Raw genomic sequence first — 17237 nt, 5'->3', positions numbered from 1 at the left:
ATGTCAGAGTATGTCAGAAATAGAAATGCAGACATAGAAACAAAGTAAAAAAAGAGGGGTCAACAGAAATCAATAAGAAAAGAAAAACAAAAAAAACAAAACAATAACAACAGTGTATTACCTGTCCTCTGGTTTTTCCTTGTCCAATGCACCTGTGGTGGCAGCAGGCTGAGTCTCACATGAAGCTGCCGTAGATGCTGAAACTCCCCCTGTAACGGCTCTGCAAACAAGAAGCACGACAGGTTCTTTACACCTACTTCACGTACAATATTCTCATTTACGTCCATCGAAACTCAAAAGCATGATAAGCAGCATGCTTATTTGATTCATTAACAACACTTCGCTTAAGACTAAGTTAATGAGCTTTGATTGTAATTCTAGCAGTTGTAAGAACAAAATGTGAGCTAAAGTGGAATACTGAGGAAACACCACTTTGTGTTTTACACTGTAATTAGTAATATGACACATTTCAGAGAAAAAATACAAAATATTTAATTCCCTTGTGGATGAGGTGATGCATTGTAGGTAGGATAGGATACACAGTTGCCATAGTGAAAAGGACCATAGGCTTCCATGAACTATATAGAATATTATATTCAACTACATCTGGCGAAAAACATCTTTAAAATGACCTGTTGTACATATTGTTGCTGAAAGGTAAAGTAAAAGAGCAAATTTGGTATATACCGTATATCTAAAAATCTGAAATGTATTCTTGATACAAAGATATCTGCAACATTGTACCTATATTAAACTTTTTAAACCTCTGGGGCTAAATAATTCAAGCCCACACATAAAATTTGATTATTAGACTTAAATGCTGCCTGTGCCGATTTTTTACTTTGTTTTATTAACTTGTCTCTCGTGAGGAGACCAGGCTAATAACTAACTTTCCTTGCCAATGCAACAGGATTTACTGTACCTTTAAATCCCGGTTCAGCTGTCACACTGCTGATAAATTAAAAAGGTGGAACATGCATGGCCCAAAGGCGTCGCGCAGAGTGTGTGACATCTCTTGACTATGAGTAAGATAAAGACGTGAATCAGTTAGTGTGGTCTTGACAGAGAATTTAAATTCTTTATATAAAAAATTCCCACTTGTTTGGCCCACGTTTTAATACAGCGCCTGCAGTAACGTCTACAACTTAAGCATGTTAAAGGTCAAACAACCCTGTGAGCAAAGCTCAGAGTACAGTTGTAGTTGCTCTTCACACTGGTTGTTGTTGTCGGGGCCAGCAGGTCTACGGCTGACCTACAGGATGGAGGTAGGGGGTCCTGTTAAAGGCATAGAGCAGCGGAGGAGAGCAGGACTCTTAGCCAGGCATCCCTCTGTGTTCCATGCCTGCCCCAGGGCCAGTGCTAATACAGCACATAATGAGCAAATTGCTTCTAGCTGCCGCTCCCATAGAGACGTTAATAAAGGCAATTAGAGTGAGCAGCCGGGGAGGGGCTGGAGGTGGATAAGATGTTGTGAATAGGGGTTACACTGGCACTGGCTGAGGAGAGAGAGCGAAAGATGGCTTTAGGGAGAACGCTGTATGGGATTTATTCTGGACAGAGGTGAAGGTGAACATATAGAACTCGACTCCAGCTTCCAGTCCCCATTTTGCATTGCTCCCTTCGTTTCTTCTTCCTCCCTCCCTCTCTCAGTGAACTTGTCCATCCCCAGCGGTGGCTATCCGAGCCTGGACTGACTGTGGGTGATTTATAGCTCTGCAGCAGTGTGAGACCACTGTGGTGCTCAGCTGCTCCACATCAGCATGGGGGGACAGTGCGCTGCAGTGCAGCAAATCCACTCATTACGCTGGGTCCAAGCACAACCACTGTCTGCCTGGGCCAAAGCCAGAAAGAGTACAAGAGGAGCAACACCACTTGATCCACCCACAGAAGAACTGACATCATATGGAGTCATCTAAAAAGGACTCTAAGAAGTCTAAGGTTTTACACATCAGCACATAGATTAAATGAAATCCAGGTGCATAAGAAATGCATGTGTTTTGGTGTTTATGAAGTGAGTATATGTAAAACTTAACTATACTAATTACTTTGTGATATCTCTCCTTTGAAGGTTTTTTTTTTGTTGTTAAATAAATAATATGCTCTTATATAACTGTGGACACTATGGATAACAACAGTTGTGTGTACAGATGTATGCCAAAATAACTGCTCTGTCACTGTTGGAAGACCATTTTAATGGGACCTTAAGAAGACAGTGAATGTTTAGAGGTCAATCTCATTTTGTGACACCAGACAATAGCTGGTTCAGCAACATTTTAGCTTTACAAGGACTGTTTTAGAAACAGCCAACATACATCCATTTGTAAATATGTGATTCAGTCCTGCCATTCTCCAGGCAAATCTGTATGAGCAGTTATACAGTCTGTTCATTCATCAGTTGCAAAGACTTCCTGAGAGTTCCTCCATTTAAAAAAAAAAAAAATCCTCTGCTATTTAGAGATTAGATTTTTCTGCCAGTTTGTTTTTTTCCATCCAACAATTTATTTTGTTTTCAGTTCCAGAAATAAGACAACAAATAAAACATATTTATTGCTCTATACTTCACTGACAAGTGGAATAGATGTAAAACTGTGCTTCATCGTAGCTGTTACTTTAATTTGATGTCTCTTTAAACGTGATGCAAGTAATCTTTTTATATACCAATTACTAAGGGGAGTACAGTATGTATGTCCATTCTTGGCTAACAATGGGAGTTGAAACTAAGTTTTAGTCACAGTTTATGTTCATAAAATTTCATGATGATGTGGTTCAGTGAATAGAGTGGGTTGTCCTCTAACTGGAAGGTGGGCATATCGATCTCCAGCCCAAGTGTCAAAGCATGCTTGGGCACAACAGTAAACCCCAGATATGTAACCTTGTACAGTGCTTCGTGGAGCCTAAATTAGGCTGAAAGGGACTATATAGGAGAAGACTATGAACCTTATTGCATGGCTTTATTAATTTGGCAAAAAGTCACAAATTACACCCCCTAGTAATTATGAGCTCTTAAATTTTGGTTTATATGGTCTTAAACTTTGGTAAATACAGCCTTGGATAAAACACATGACATATCACACTGTGCAAGTGAAAACACAGTGTTATTATTATTATTATTATTATTAGTAGTATTAGGGCCCGAGCACTAACAGTGCGAAGGCCCTATTGTATATGTAGGAATGTTTTTTTCCTCGTTTTTCTCGTTTTTATTTTTCCCGACGAAATGAGGGCCTTTTTGCCCCCCTAAACGTGCCCCAAAAGTCACCAAATTTTGCACGCAAGCCAGGCCTGGCGAAAAATTTTATATTTAATGGTTTGCATTAATGGGCGTGGCCTAATGGCTCAACAGCGCCCCCTAGAAAACTTCATGCCTCAAGCCCTACAATACGGTTTGACGTACATGCACGGAAATTGGTACACACCTGTATCATGTCGCAACTTAAAGAAAAGTCTCTTGGCGCCATGGCCGAAGCCGAACAGGAAGTCGGCCATTTTCAATTAATCGTGTAATTTTGGCGCAATTCATGCCATTTCTTCAGCCGCTTCTTCGCCCGAACCGTAACGTGCACCCAGGTGTGTTAAACATCGAAATGTGCGTCTCCATCCTGCGACAACGCGCATTACTTTTCTCAGTCAAAAGCGTTACCGTGGCGACGCTAGAGGCCAAAAAGTCCACCCACCCTTCATCTGATTGGTCCAGACAGAAAAAACGTTGTGCCTCAAGCCCCACAATACGGTTTGACGTACATGCACGAAAATCGCTACACACCTGTATCATGGCGCAACTTAAAGAAAAGTCTCTTGGCGCCATGGCCGAAACCCAACAGGAAGTCGGCTATTTTGAACATTTTGAATTAATCGCGTAATTTTGGCGCAATTTATGCCATTCCTTCGGCAGTTAATACGGCCCGAACCGTAAAGTGCACTGGCATAACTTTTGAATGGTTTGACAAAGAGTCGTGTCACCGGACATGGTTTTGAGTCCTCGACTATAATTGGTGCCAATTAGCCCCGCCCCTTCTTCTGATTGGTTGATATGTCATAGTTCCTATTTTCTGCCATAACCTTTGAATGGTTTGACAAAGGAAGTCGTGGGTGGTGTCATTTCTGATATGCTTATGGGGGGCGGTGGCCATGAGTGCGAGGGCCCGTTCATCGCTGCTTGCAGCTTTAATTATTATTATTATTATTATTATTATTATTATTATTATTATTATTAACATTAACATTAACATTAATATTATTAAGCAAAAACTAAACCAGAAATTGAATTAAGATAGTTAATATCAGCGTGGTGCTCATAAACTGGGTTTGATTATTTCATGATCCACAAGTGTAAGCAATGTCTAAATAAGCAGTTTTGTTTTGACAGTTTGTTGGTCTGGAACATTCAGGTGTGTGTGAACACAATGTCAAGGAGGAAAGACATCAGCAACGATTAAAAATTCTTGCTGCCCATTAATCTTTAGAAAGCACAGTAAAGGGTTAGAAATTCATCTTCAACAGTTGAGTCAACCATGATGTACGTAGAGAAATTATTCATCCGAGGAAAGCATCAAAGACAAGCACCTCTGAATACCGAAGTATTCTACGGGGTCTCTGCGGGTCAAGGCAAGCCAGATTTCAGAGTTTTTAAGACTTTTCTTAATGACACCCATTAGTGAAAATAAAATCAACTGTACTGTCAGTACAGTACATCCCCGTTTAGTGTAACTTTGGAGCCAAATGTTGTCACAAGATCTATTGTTGTAGTTATTACTGCAGTCAGTTGCATGGGTGATGAAACAGGATTCTGTGGAAGCAAAGCTAAAGTGTGGCATGAGCAGAATGGCAATACCAGGCGTTTCTCTTGGATGTCACTGCTGCACATCCCTGATTCCCACTGTACCCAGTAAAGAACTTATTGCACAGATCACAGCGACCCTTGCATTTGTTGCCTTGAACCAGTTTCAATCAAGACACAAAGTTGGGGTTTTCCAGCCATTGTTCATTAAATCTGCACTTCCCCATGACTAATTAGTAACTGCAGCAGCCGCTAAATGTATCCAGCAATAGCTGCAAGCATGCATGAAATCATTTGGTCATTACGCTGCAATGAAGACTCTCCAAAAACAGAACAAGGATTATTGTTAATTCAACTCATTATAAAAGCAATAAAGCATGTTTTCATGGTCTGTGGCATTTAAAAAAAAAAAATGACAAACACAAGTTAAGACTTTTTAGGAATCTGTGGAGATCCTGTTCTTTAATCAAATGTGAGGCAAACCCGTCTGACAACTAAAGCCTGGCCGAAACTGGGTCATGCAAAAAGAAAAGGATCCGAAGTAAACAACAGAATGAAGTTGCTGCAATGACCCTGAAGTCCATATCTTAACCCACTTTGAAGAGCAGTGCATGAGCGAAGGCCTGAAATCCTCAAAGAACAGAATCAACATTGTAAGGAAGAGTGGGCCAAAGTTCCTCTTCAACTATGTGCATTCATCCCATCATCACTTTCACAATTACGGCTTAGCTAAACCGAAATTACTTGTCCTCAACAAATATAGCACCAAGCTTTGAATTGCTCTGTTATTTCCAGGAGTATTGTAGCTAAGCTTTTTCAACAAATATGATTTAATGCACTGGATGGAAAATTGAAATTGCATTGTGTTTAGGCCCCGAATATAATAATTATATTCCAGATGTCGGTTCTATCTTTAAGTAGTTTTTTTTGTTCATAACATTTTGAAGACATTTTAAGACATGCATATAGAACAGACATTTACTGTAAGTCAAAACTTTGCAGGTCTTCAGGTTCATTATTCTAACATCAGAGTTGTCCATAAATGATCACACACGGCCAGGTTAGTGGCATGAGGAATTCATTAAAGTGAACGGCTGCTTCTCATTACAGCAGTAACTTCACTCTGCAGCATACAAGACTTGTTTATCTTGGCACGGAGCTAACATAAGGATGAGCATAGCTATCAACTGTCTTTCTACTAAAAGAAGACATTCAGCGGTGGGATTTAGTTTTGTTTCTAGGAAAAAAAAGTGGGATCAAACCTACAGCCAAGCTGCTCACACAACTGCCGCCCGTTTGGGTGGGCAGGAAATAGGCTCACATCCCCAATCTTATGATCCACAGCTGTCTGCCTATGAGAGGTCTGGAGAAGTGGGAGCAGATCAGTACAGAAAAGGAAAAAAAAAAAAGTGAGAAAATGAAAATTGGGAGGACTTTGGGGCAACAGAGCTACTGGGAGACGCTGCGACCGAATTGAAGAAGAGGAGAAATGAGGCAAGTCATTGAGAATGACAGAGATCATAAATTGCGCCACGGTCCACAAAAGGTTTTTGCAAGATATCAGAATTCAGGATGCATTTGTGTATGACGAGGCAGATTTTGAAAGTAACTGACTAAAGTATACTGTTTTCCAGGTGCGCTTTTGAGCAAAGCAGAATGCAGACAACACATTGACTGCCTGGAAGTAATCTACCAATTGCAATTCCTGCTCGTTTTGGCAGGGAGCGAAGCTGAATCCCTTGGTTCAACGCCAGAGAGGTGCTGTGCTTACACGTCTCTACCATCTCACATGCTAAGATTTATGAGTGAACAAAGCCAGGGTGACACCCTGTGACATATGGCGCAAGTCTTCATAAAGGGACAGGGGCTGTGGCTTTAAGGGTAAACAAGATGAATATCTCTCCAATGTCAATACGATTTACACGGCCAATGCACGGCCACCTGTCTTCCAAGCAAATAAGAGCTGAGATTTACGGCCTCCTCCTGGTTGCCGCTTCCGTCCTCCAGAATGATGCCACATATGTAGGAAAGCACAAAAAAAAAAAAAAAAAAAAAGAAAGACAGAAAAAAGGAGTTGGTTACATAACACATATAAAGTCTCGTCTGTCTAAGCCTGAATCTCGGAAAGAAAAAAAAAACATGCCTACACACAGGCAGACATACACCCACAGAGGTCACAGAGAAAGAGGAATAACACTCCTCTGTCAAGTTGTGAAGTGGGTGTGTATTTATATTACAGCTTTTTTTTAAGCATACGGAGAAGGAGAAAGGGACAGTGAATGAAAGAAAGTATATTTCAAGGTGAATCTGTAGACATGACACAGCAGAGAGTCTAACATCTGCAGTATAACCCAATAACTCATCTCTCACATCAGCATTCCAGACAAGCCATGGGCTGGAAACAACACAAAAGTAGCAAGGACTTTGAGAGAGAGGACAGAAAAGAAAGGCCAGAGAGAAGGATGACATAGCATCAAACTAGTAATGCATTTTTCATGCAGTGTAAGAGATAAATGGTGTGAACATTGGGTCAGAAATGATTTTATTCTCACCTTGATTATCTGTTAGTTCAATTGTGTTCAAATATAAATAATGATTAAGTCATCCATGCCACAGATTACCACAAATGATTCACATGAGAAATTTACACTGGCAACAAAACATATGCGAACCTGTTAGAATGAACTTGTTTTCTGCATTAGTTTGCCCTTAAATGTGATCTAATCTTCATCTATGTCACAATGATATACCAACCTAAAGCAATTATGATTACACACACACACACACACACACACACACACACACACACACACACACACACACACACACACACACACACACACACACACACACACACACACACACACACACACACACACACACACACACACACACACACACACACACACACACACACACACACACACACACACACACACAGGAAAAGGTACATAAAGCCAAAGAACGAAGATTTTGGTTCGGCGAAGACTATTGGAATCTGTGATTTGCACAACTTGTCTCCAATTAATGAAATTAATTTGGAGATGTGGTTTCCAACTACTTTAGTTCATAAAATACACTCAACTATAATGAGTTTTCTGTTCATAAAGAGTAAAGAGCATTTGCTGATGACAACTATGGCTTGCAAAAAGAACTCTAAAAACAGATAATTAAGGACTGTGGTTACAGCAGTGTTTCTCAATCCTGGTCCTCGTGGGCCCCTGTCCTGCATATTTTAGATGCTACCCTGCTTCAGCACATCGTGATAAAAGTACCTGTGCCATCAACAGAGCTGTGCAGACCTTGGTGACAAGCTAATGAGGACCTTTAATTAGAATCAGGTGTGTTGGTGCAGGGAAACATCTAAAACATGCAGGACAGGGGCCCACGAGGACCAGGATTGAGAAACACTGGGTTACAGTAACATTTACTGACGGTTGTGATGAAAGATGTGTTTTGTTTGTTGAACAACAGATGCGCCACTTGGTTCTGGATCATTTGCAGAGATTTAACCGTGCATGCCAAAGACCTGTGAGAAGAGCATCACAGTAATTGGGGTGAGAGATAACATGGCCTGAACCAAGGTGTGAGGGATATTGACATAAGTACACCTGATTTTTCTTTTATTACACAATGCAAAGCAGCAAGATTAAGGGTACACATGGTTGGAGAAGGACAGCTGGCCATCAATCATGACACCCAGGTGTGGCAGGGTGGAGGATTGGGTGTGGGCTGCCGGGGAGCAGCCACTCAGCTGATTGGGCACAGGTGTGCCCAATCAACCTCTCCACCCTGCCTGGCTACATAAAAAGCAGCTGCACACCAGCAATGGGTCTCTGCTGGGAGGAAGCTGCTGAGTGAAATAAAACATTTCCTGCACGAAACCCCGTGTCCTCTTTCCTGTCGGTCGACCCCAAGTAGCAAGCCCTTGCTACACCAGGTTTCTCACAACATTCGTGGGACAGCGGGATCTAGATACAATTTGGACCCTGATATTGTTACAATAGATTAGAATAGACTTTGTTTATCCCTTGCGGGAAATCCTTCCCCAGCTCCAGTGTCTCCAGAGTCTTTTGCAAAACGTTGGATTTGCAGTAGGGGGAAAATAACTGTCACTGTGACGACCTGTGAAAACTCCCTGGGCAGATAGTATGGTCTAACAGTACAAAGTTCAACGTTGGGCCCCAGACATGCCTCTTCCTGGTCATGTGAGTGGGATTTCACCAACGGTTGTTTACTAGAATGGCGAGCCCCCCACCATTGCGCTTGTCGCATGTCCATCTTGTTGCAAAGCGACCTCACGCTCCCCACAATCAGATCGTAGATGTGATTGTGGGGATCTAATCTAACCTACGTAGTTTCAACTAGTCATTTTTTTTCCCACTGCCTCAATCCTCCTCTGCATCCCCGATGTGTTTTCCTCCGTGGCTCTGCTGGGATCTTTGCCAGTCTGTCCGCTAGGCTGGCCGGCCTCGGGTCGATAAGCTGTTCTCTGAGTAAACAATCCGATCAACATGGACTCGTTGCGCTGCAATATGGCTTGTAGTTGTATCACAGTGCCAAAAAGGCAATAACTTAACGATCAGCATATTTAAGCCGGGGGGGTCACATGAGTCACATGGAGTGACTGCGACAGACTGCACACGAGTTGATCTATGCGCACTAACTGTGGACAGAGCGGTTAGCTAGGATCACCAATAGTTCTGTCTTGTAGAAGTTCCTTCAGCCATCTGAACTTACTGTATCTGTAATTCAAACTGATTTGTGCTGAGACAATGGAGTTATTAGGTCGAGGTGACAGATATAGCTGGGTATCCTCTGCATAGCAGTGATAAGAAAAATAATGCAAGGTAATAACCAGGCCCAAGGATGAGGCGTATAAAGAAAAGAGAAGAGGCCCAAGCACAGAGCCATTGGGAACTCTTGTGGAGTGGTTATAAAGCATTGACATTTGCCCCCTGGCATGACTAAAGAAGTACCCTGTGGGATAAAATTCAAACCATGAGTATGCTTTGCCTGAAACGCCCATTTTCAATAATGCGGTTTATCAAGATATTGTTGTTCATTGTGTCAAAGACCCCCGAAGGGGTTAAGTAAGATAAGATAAGGATAGTTTAGTGAGGTCCATGGAGCGCCCCCACTGGGGTTGTTCACATATCTGGCTTAACACAGATAAGATGATCTAACTTGACAAGTTAACAACCTTTCCCAGGGTTTCTGTATGTGAACCTGTGGAAGGATCATTAAAGATTTGACTAAGAAGCAGCTTTTGTTGTTTTTAGGGCGTCCATCACCAACAACACAGCTGTTTTCGTGAAATTTTAACTTTAGACTGATCCCTGATCACTGGTTAATCTTTCAGGACGTTTGCACACAGCCACGATAATAATCATGAATCAATCTTGCTTCATTGCCTAAGGGTCTGGACTCTCAAAAGTATGAATTTTGCCTCAAATAGTTTTCATGCAATGTTCCTAGACTCTTCAGAAAGTAAAAGTTTTTTGGGGGGGTTTGTCTATGGGGGGAATATGAATTTAGAATCAAGGCTTTAAGTCTAAACGGGTTAAATTAAAGAGTGAGGTCTTACAATGCTCATCAAGAAGTTTTATTCAACTTTTTTTTATTAATTTGAGACAAAAGTACATTTTAAATATTTGAACCGAACTGCTTATCCGGTTTATGCTAACCTGTATTGTGGCAACAAGAAACAAGATTCACCTTTGTCACTGATCATTTACAGGCTTCTCATTATCAACAGATCTGCTTGTCTGAAATTCATCACTGCTCTGTTCAGCTCCTGGTGGACTACTACGGTCATTACTGTAATGAGCTGGTTGGGTTTGTATATTAACACACTCTTAGAATCTCAGCTGCAGAACAAGACTCTCCCGTCGGGATTATGCTTGATACTTGACCAAAAGCTAATTTGCTTGAGATATAAAAGTCAAACATGAACACAAAAAGACTCTAGAGGACTGAAAATATTGTATCGAGTGTTGAAAGTCTTTTATTGTAACACAATGTATTCATTTCTGAATTCAATTTTATATCTGGAGTTTGCTAACTCAGCTAGAAAGACAGCAACAAAGACAACCCAGTCACTGCATTGACAGCTGTCTGTCAGATAAAAAAAACCCAAAAGAGTCTATCCTCACTCTGACATAGCGCTGCAAATGTTGCTCATTTGATTGTTGATTTGTCTGTTGATGAGTCCGTTTTTAATCTGTATTTTACTCCTTTTGTTGGCTTGTTTTCTGCAAATGTTCCCATAATGTCAAAGTGATCCAGATTTTTATTATTCTCATTGTCATTTTTATTTATATCTGTGTTGTCTCCCTGTTTCCTAGAGCAAGCGGATATTTATCAGCAAGTGCGAACGATGAGATTGTCTGTGTCATTTAGGTGGCCTTCTATAACATAGCTAAATGCTAAACTTGTGAATCAAATATTTTTTTTTTTTTAAATCAATGTCTTCGATTACATCAACTAACTGCAGCCTCAGTCCAATATTATAAACAAATTATACAAAGAATTGTGAAGGTTTGTTCCTATTTGTTCAAAGTTTTTTAGTTACTAGTTACTTTTCAAAGAAAGTAATTTCATGATCTAATCATTTCTTTTCTAAAGTTACACTATACTACACCCGTTGTATCACGAGCAATCATCATTTCAGTGTAAACCTAATTTCTCTCATTTGTGACTTGATAACTGGAGATCTACTGACAAATACCTGCTTTTTGACTGGTTGAACAGTCACACATTGATTTGAAACTTCAGCATAGACAAATGGCTCACCGGGAGTTGCTGTCAGAGCTGAGGCTGGTGCCAAGTGTTGCATGGTCAGTCCTGTCTGAAGGCATCTCTGAGGCTGAGGCTGATGATGACTGGGATGATACAGACTCATTGCTGCCCATTGATGTCTCATCTGCAGCCAGGTTGGAACCATCTCCCACTGTAACACAGACACACACACAAAATTGGGACGAGTAAATAAATAAAAAATCCTTTTAAGTAGCAACCCACTGCCATACGTTATTTAGATCATTGTATTATTTGTATTTCAGTGTGAAAGACTCAAACACCAGACTATTCAAGCTAGCTGATGATGACTTGCTTGATAAAAAAGCTGAATAATTCATTAACACAGGGCAATGCTGCAATAACAGGGGACTTTATAAATCAAACTCCTGTCAAAACAAGCTTGAATTAACAGCCAAATTCATATTCTTCTTAGTAATAGAGCTGTAGACAGCAACTTAAGACGTACTTGGGAGATCTAAGTTCTTGTATTTCAGTTTTAGTGTTAAGATCAAGCACAGAAAGATTTCTTAAATTGAAAGAAAAAACATGTTTCTTTGATTTTTCCCTATCTGAGACACAAAGTTCTGACACCAAAAGCTACATTAAAACTCAACTGAATTGTTGTTTAACTTTGTATTTGTTTACAATATTTCACCCTTTACACTGGGATTTGTACTATGATATAATAAAACCCATTAATATAAAAGTCCAACACATCCATTAAAAAAAAAAAAAAGATTTAATCTATACGCTTGGTAAAAAAATGTTAGGATAATACAGACTCTTGCTATCTGAACTAGATAAACTAATAAGAATGAATTTTATAGTCTTAGTTTTTTATTACCAAACAAAATATTTAAACATGGTAGTTTTATTTAAAATATATGAATTCTATTGAAAAATAAATGAGTGAATTAATTTCACTCCACTTCAACATCATCATCTGAGACCCATATAAGAAAGAGGAAAGTTAAAAAGGATTTTGCCTCTTATTTAAATACAATAACGTAAAAGCTGGTGCAAAGGATAGAAAGAGAGGCAATCGGGTCAGCAGATTTAGTTTCCTTGGGTAGTGTAGAGTGGAAGGGATTTAACCACCCGTGGATCACAAAATCCTGGAGATGGACTTTGCATCAGCAGGTCAGGTGATCTACTCTTTCGATGCATCATAGTAAAACTTTCTTATAGTCTTCAACTTCATCAAATATACAAAAAAAGAAGACATGGGCACACAAATTGACAGTGTTGATACTATTATGCATCATGGTGGTCTTCAGTAACCTTTTGTTTGAGTTTGGCATTAATGCTTTCCTCTATTACACTTACAATGTTAAGATTTAGTTACAGTAAATCACTGCCGCACTGGATGAATTCCAGTTACAAATCCTACACTCACTCATTCAAGTAAGTTGTACCTATTAAACATGCCACTATTAACGTGATTTGAGAGGACTTCCCATTGCAACATAGACTATGGTGGAATCACTTACACAACTTTATTTTGTTCCATATCAGCAAGATATAAACTTGATTAACTTTACACTTGTAACTTCCAAACATAAAGGGACAACATTGTTATGGCCTTACAGCTTCTTACAGCCACACATTGCTTTGATCTCTGCAGGGATGCTACACTAGTACGCACTCATTTATCTCTGTATCTATTTAAAATTGTAGATGTTCGACTGATGCAGGATAACCGATTAGGCTAATAGCAGTCTCTCTGAAATCAGCATGAAAAAGGTAAAATGAAATAAGAAGTTAATCTTACTGTCAATACGATATACATTATGATAATCAGTGAGGAATATATATATATATTTTTTTTTAACCTTTATTTATCCAGGAATAATCCCATTGAGATTAAAATCTCTTTTGCGAGGGGGTCCTGGCCAAGAAGGCAGCACAATAGGTCCACATCAGTTACACATTGAACAACATTGAACAACATCAACAAAAGAGACATAAAAAAACAGCTAAAACAGTTTGGCAATCACAATTGTATTTTATATACTGTTTAAGTAGTATACAAATATGTGGATATAGACACACATTTATAATTTGACCTGTGTTTATCGTTTATAAGCCACACTGAAGGCCTGAAGTCCAGAGATGGAACATTAGATGATATCATGTGTACTTATAATGACAAACAAGATAAAACCCCCACAGTGACCCTCAGGTGTATAACTAACACACATAATAATTCAGGAATTATGATACAGTCACTAAACATAATGTGCGTGCATGTGTGTGTCTCAGCACCGTCTATGTCCCCTGATGACAAAGGCCCACCGTGGACGGCACTGAAAACACGGTATTGTCAAAGAGCAACAGCAAATTCCTTTTAGGTTAAGTATGAAAACCACTCATCCAAATGACTTCACACTCCACACTGCACTTCCTTTGGTGCCCAGTAATACACTCACTAAGTGTGAAGTAGCGTGAAGTAGAACAGAGCGGCTGTCCAGAAAAAGCAAAGTACAGACACACACACACACACATGAAAATATCCACAGAAACAGGAACAGGCTCTTTCTTTTACAGCTGATTCATGTTCTTTTAACTTTCATCCGGTATTAATTTGAAACTATGTACTATTTATAAGTGGTTTACAATAGCTCTTAGCCTCTGTAAATGAATAAATACTGTATCCAACTGTGTCAGTGTAGTGTTTTTCCATCACTGCTGTAACAAACCAGCAAAAGTTAAAAAAAAAAGATACGGCTACAAATTTACACATCTCTTACCATTCTGAATGTCAAGGACTTGCGGATTGTAGACAGCTAAAGGTCGGTTCTGTCGACTCAGTTTCTTTGACTGCCTTGTAGGAGCAGATAATACTGGAGCAGCAGGTGGAAGAGTGCAAACCTCAGGAGCGTCTGTAAAGATCTGAAAGTACATGTGAGTCAATCTCTGGCATAACACAACAAGTACGGTGCAGAAACTTCAAGAGTAAGAGAAAATCCTCAACTGAATTCAAATGCGTTCAGACTTTGAGTGTTTATATAACGGTAGATGGACAATGCATTCGGAGCTATGGTTTAGTTCGTTCAGGGAAAAGTTGAGGACTGCATCCTAAAAACTGCATTCAGAGACTTTGTTTGCAAAAGAAAAGAACAGCCCCAAATAGAACACAACAACATCCTACTGAAAAATATGAGTCTAACCTAGGGTGACATTTCTATCCTCTGAAAAGATGACCCACTCTCAAGGAGTGGAAAGTAAAATAAACTTGGTCTGCACTTGAGAGGGGCTGCCCAACTGGTTCAGCCTGTTTACACTGGGCCATGTTTACATATAAACTTTAGATGTGGAGTTGAAAGAGAATAGGGATACAGAGGAGAGGAAGTCTCAGCAGAGCCTCAGACAGGATCACAGACAAGGAGAGGAGGGAGGTAGGGAGGGGAGAAGAGAGAGAAAGTGGCAGAGAAAGCGAGAGAGTGTGTGCGAACGGGAGAGGTAGACGCAGAGGAGGGGGAGCATGTGAGAGAAAGTTTGAGCAGAGAGGCAGATAGAAAAAGTGAGAAATCTGATATGGCTCAGAGTTTCAGCTGCCTTGCTCTGCAGATGGAGGTGAATGTAAAACAGAGTCTACTGTTGGTATCTGGGGGTATCAACAGTCCAGATGTGAGGAAAGTTAATGCCCATCTGTCTGTCTACTCTACTTTTCCCCTGCTCTAACATGCTGTACTTTTCAAAATGCTCCTGCTGCATTCAAAAACTGCATCCTTTATCTCCCGGCCAGGGTTGGCTACCTCAGTGTAGGCTGCTCAGAGGCGAGCAGCATACACTGGGCAGCTCCTGTTGTTTTAGCTCTTTGTATACCCCATTGGTTTTCATTCAGGCTCTGCATTTTCTCACAGCTCATTTTCGATTGGTGAGCCTGCGTGGTAATATTCGCAAAACATATCATCTTCAGTTTAATGAAGTCGGGAGTAAAGACAACACTAAAAGCTTCTGGTCTCATTCGCTCTATGCAAAGTGAAGGGCTTTCCCAAACAGATGAGAATCCTAATCTCAGAACTTTTACTTTTTGGGCACATAGAATTAGACCCCTATGAGTACAGACACCAATTAATGACATTCTGGGAAGAAAATATGATTCGATGAACAACTAAGCAACAAAGAAACCTTCAAACAATAACAAAATCTAAACACAATAATCATATTCAAGATAATTAAATGGATATAATGTGGATAAACCAGGTATAAGCAATTAGGGCTCTTCCTGTAGGCCAGATTTGACACAAATTAACTAATGTAAAGCGTCTTTGTATACTGGTAACTGCTGTACATTTAAGTTAAGGAACATTCCTCAATATTTTAAAGCACTGAGTTTCCTTACAATTTTGTAGCGAAGGATGTAAGTGCAATACGAGCATATCCAAGAAGACCACTAATTACTTATTAACTGATATGATCCATATTCACTGCTAGAACATCAGTTCAAAGCAGCAAGCTTTAAGGCAGATAAGAACTTTTTTTTTTAAATGAAAATTAAGTCTAAATCACAGACTTTGATCATGTCAATTCAGGTGCTGCATAGTCTGTACATCTTACTGCCAACAGAAAAAGGCAAAGTCATAATCCAGGAGAAAAACATACACAACCTAACGGCTACAAAAATGTTTCCTGATAAGAAATCAGGACTTGTAGACAGATTTCAACTTAGCCTGCAAATTGATTATCCTTCAGCATCAAGTAATAATGTGCCACCCAGGTTTTTAAGCATAAAGGTGTTGTATGTAGGATACTGATGGTATGCCACCTCAGATGTCCTTTGGTCCCATCATTCTACCTTGTGTTATCCAGGATGTCTAGTTTTAAATAAATACAGCTCTGTATGTGAAAACAATTGTAAGCAAAATCAGGTACTTGCAGAACAGATCAGATCAAGACATTTAGAATGTCCAGCAGCTCACCAATATGTTTTATCACTTAAAATTATTTATTTTGTAATGGTACAATCCATGCATGTCTATGTGAATGCTGAATCCTACTTTTGAGAGTTACCTTTTCATTGTGCTCAATGAGGATTTCCACCACGATGTTCTGGAACTTGAGATCCATGATGGCAGCGACAGTCTCCTCCTGTGGCCTCATTAAGGTAGGTCCAAACACCACGCCGAGGTTGGCCACAGTCATCAGATTCTGTTTGCTGTGCGCTGCCACACTGAGGAACACAACAATTCATTATAAACATTTTTGGTCCACTTCCCAAACTGCAGAGAGAGAACGGCAGGAAAAAGTGACCGTGCAACACCAACATCTTCAAAAAGAAAGTAGATTAAGGCATTAACTATGGTCACATTCACTTAAATATCAAATACATGGACTTGGATTATCCCTGAATGCTTATTATTACTTCATTTACTGAAATATTGAGATGGCCTTAGCGTCAAGTTACTGCTGTACATCCACTAATGACAGAGCACTTTCCCATATCTGTCCTTGGGCTAAACATTGAACCTCAAAACTCTTGTCAATCCAGGCCAGCAGCTTCCACAATAGTTTTCTGGCATCGGTTTTTGTTGTGCAAGGTACTACAATCTGGACAGGTGGATGTCTCTTACATCCACTTCAAAACTGGGGCATTTTCAGTAGATGACACTTTATCTTAGGTGGTCCAAAAAGTGGGGAAGACCTTTATTTGAAG

At 40.0% G+C, this 17237-nt stretch overlaps 1 protein-coding gene across 3 annotated transcripts in view; it reads right to left on the bottom strand.

Annotated features, from left to right (window-relative positions):
* The window catches only part of arhgap10 (Rho GTPase activating protein 10), a 60683-nt gene that overhangs the window by 6855 nt on the left and 36591 nt on the right, over window positions 1-17237 (bottom strand). For all 3 annotated transcript variants that reach the window (XM_061718387.1, XM_061718396.1, XM_061718403.1), the window contains exons 18-21: window positions 16595-16754; window positions 14329-14470; window positions 11573-11729; window positions 122-220 (exon numbers count right to left, since the gene is read on the bottom strand). In XM_061718387.1, the coding sequence (XP_061574371.1) occupies window positions 122-220; window positions 11573-11729; window positions 14329-14470; window positions 16595-16754 (558 nt within the window). The remainder of the gene's footprint in view (window positions 1-121; window positions 221-11572; window positions 11730-14328; window positions 14471-16594; window positions 16755-17237) is intronic.

This window comes from Cololabis saira, chromosome 1 (assembly GCF_033807715.1).
Source record: "Cololabis saira isolate AMF1-May2022 chromosome 1, fColSai1.1, whole genome shotgun sequence".
Lineage (NCBI taxonomy): Eukaryota > Metazoa > Chordata > Actinopteri > Beloniformes > Belonidae > Cololabis > Cololabis saira.
Note: the sequence above shows the minus strand (reverse complement) of the source record. Positions and strands in the feature narration are given on the sequence as shown.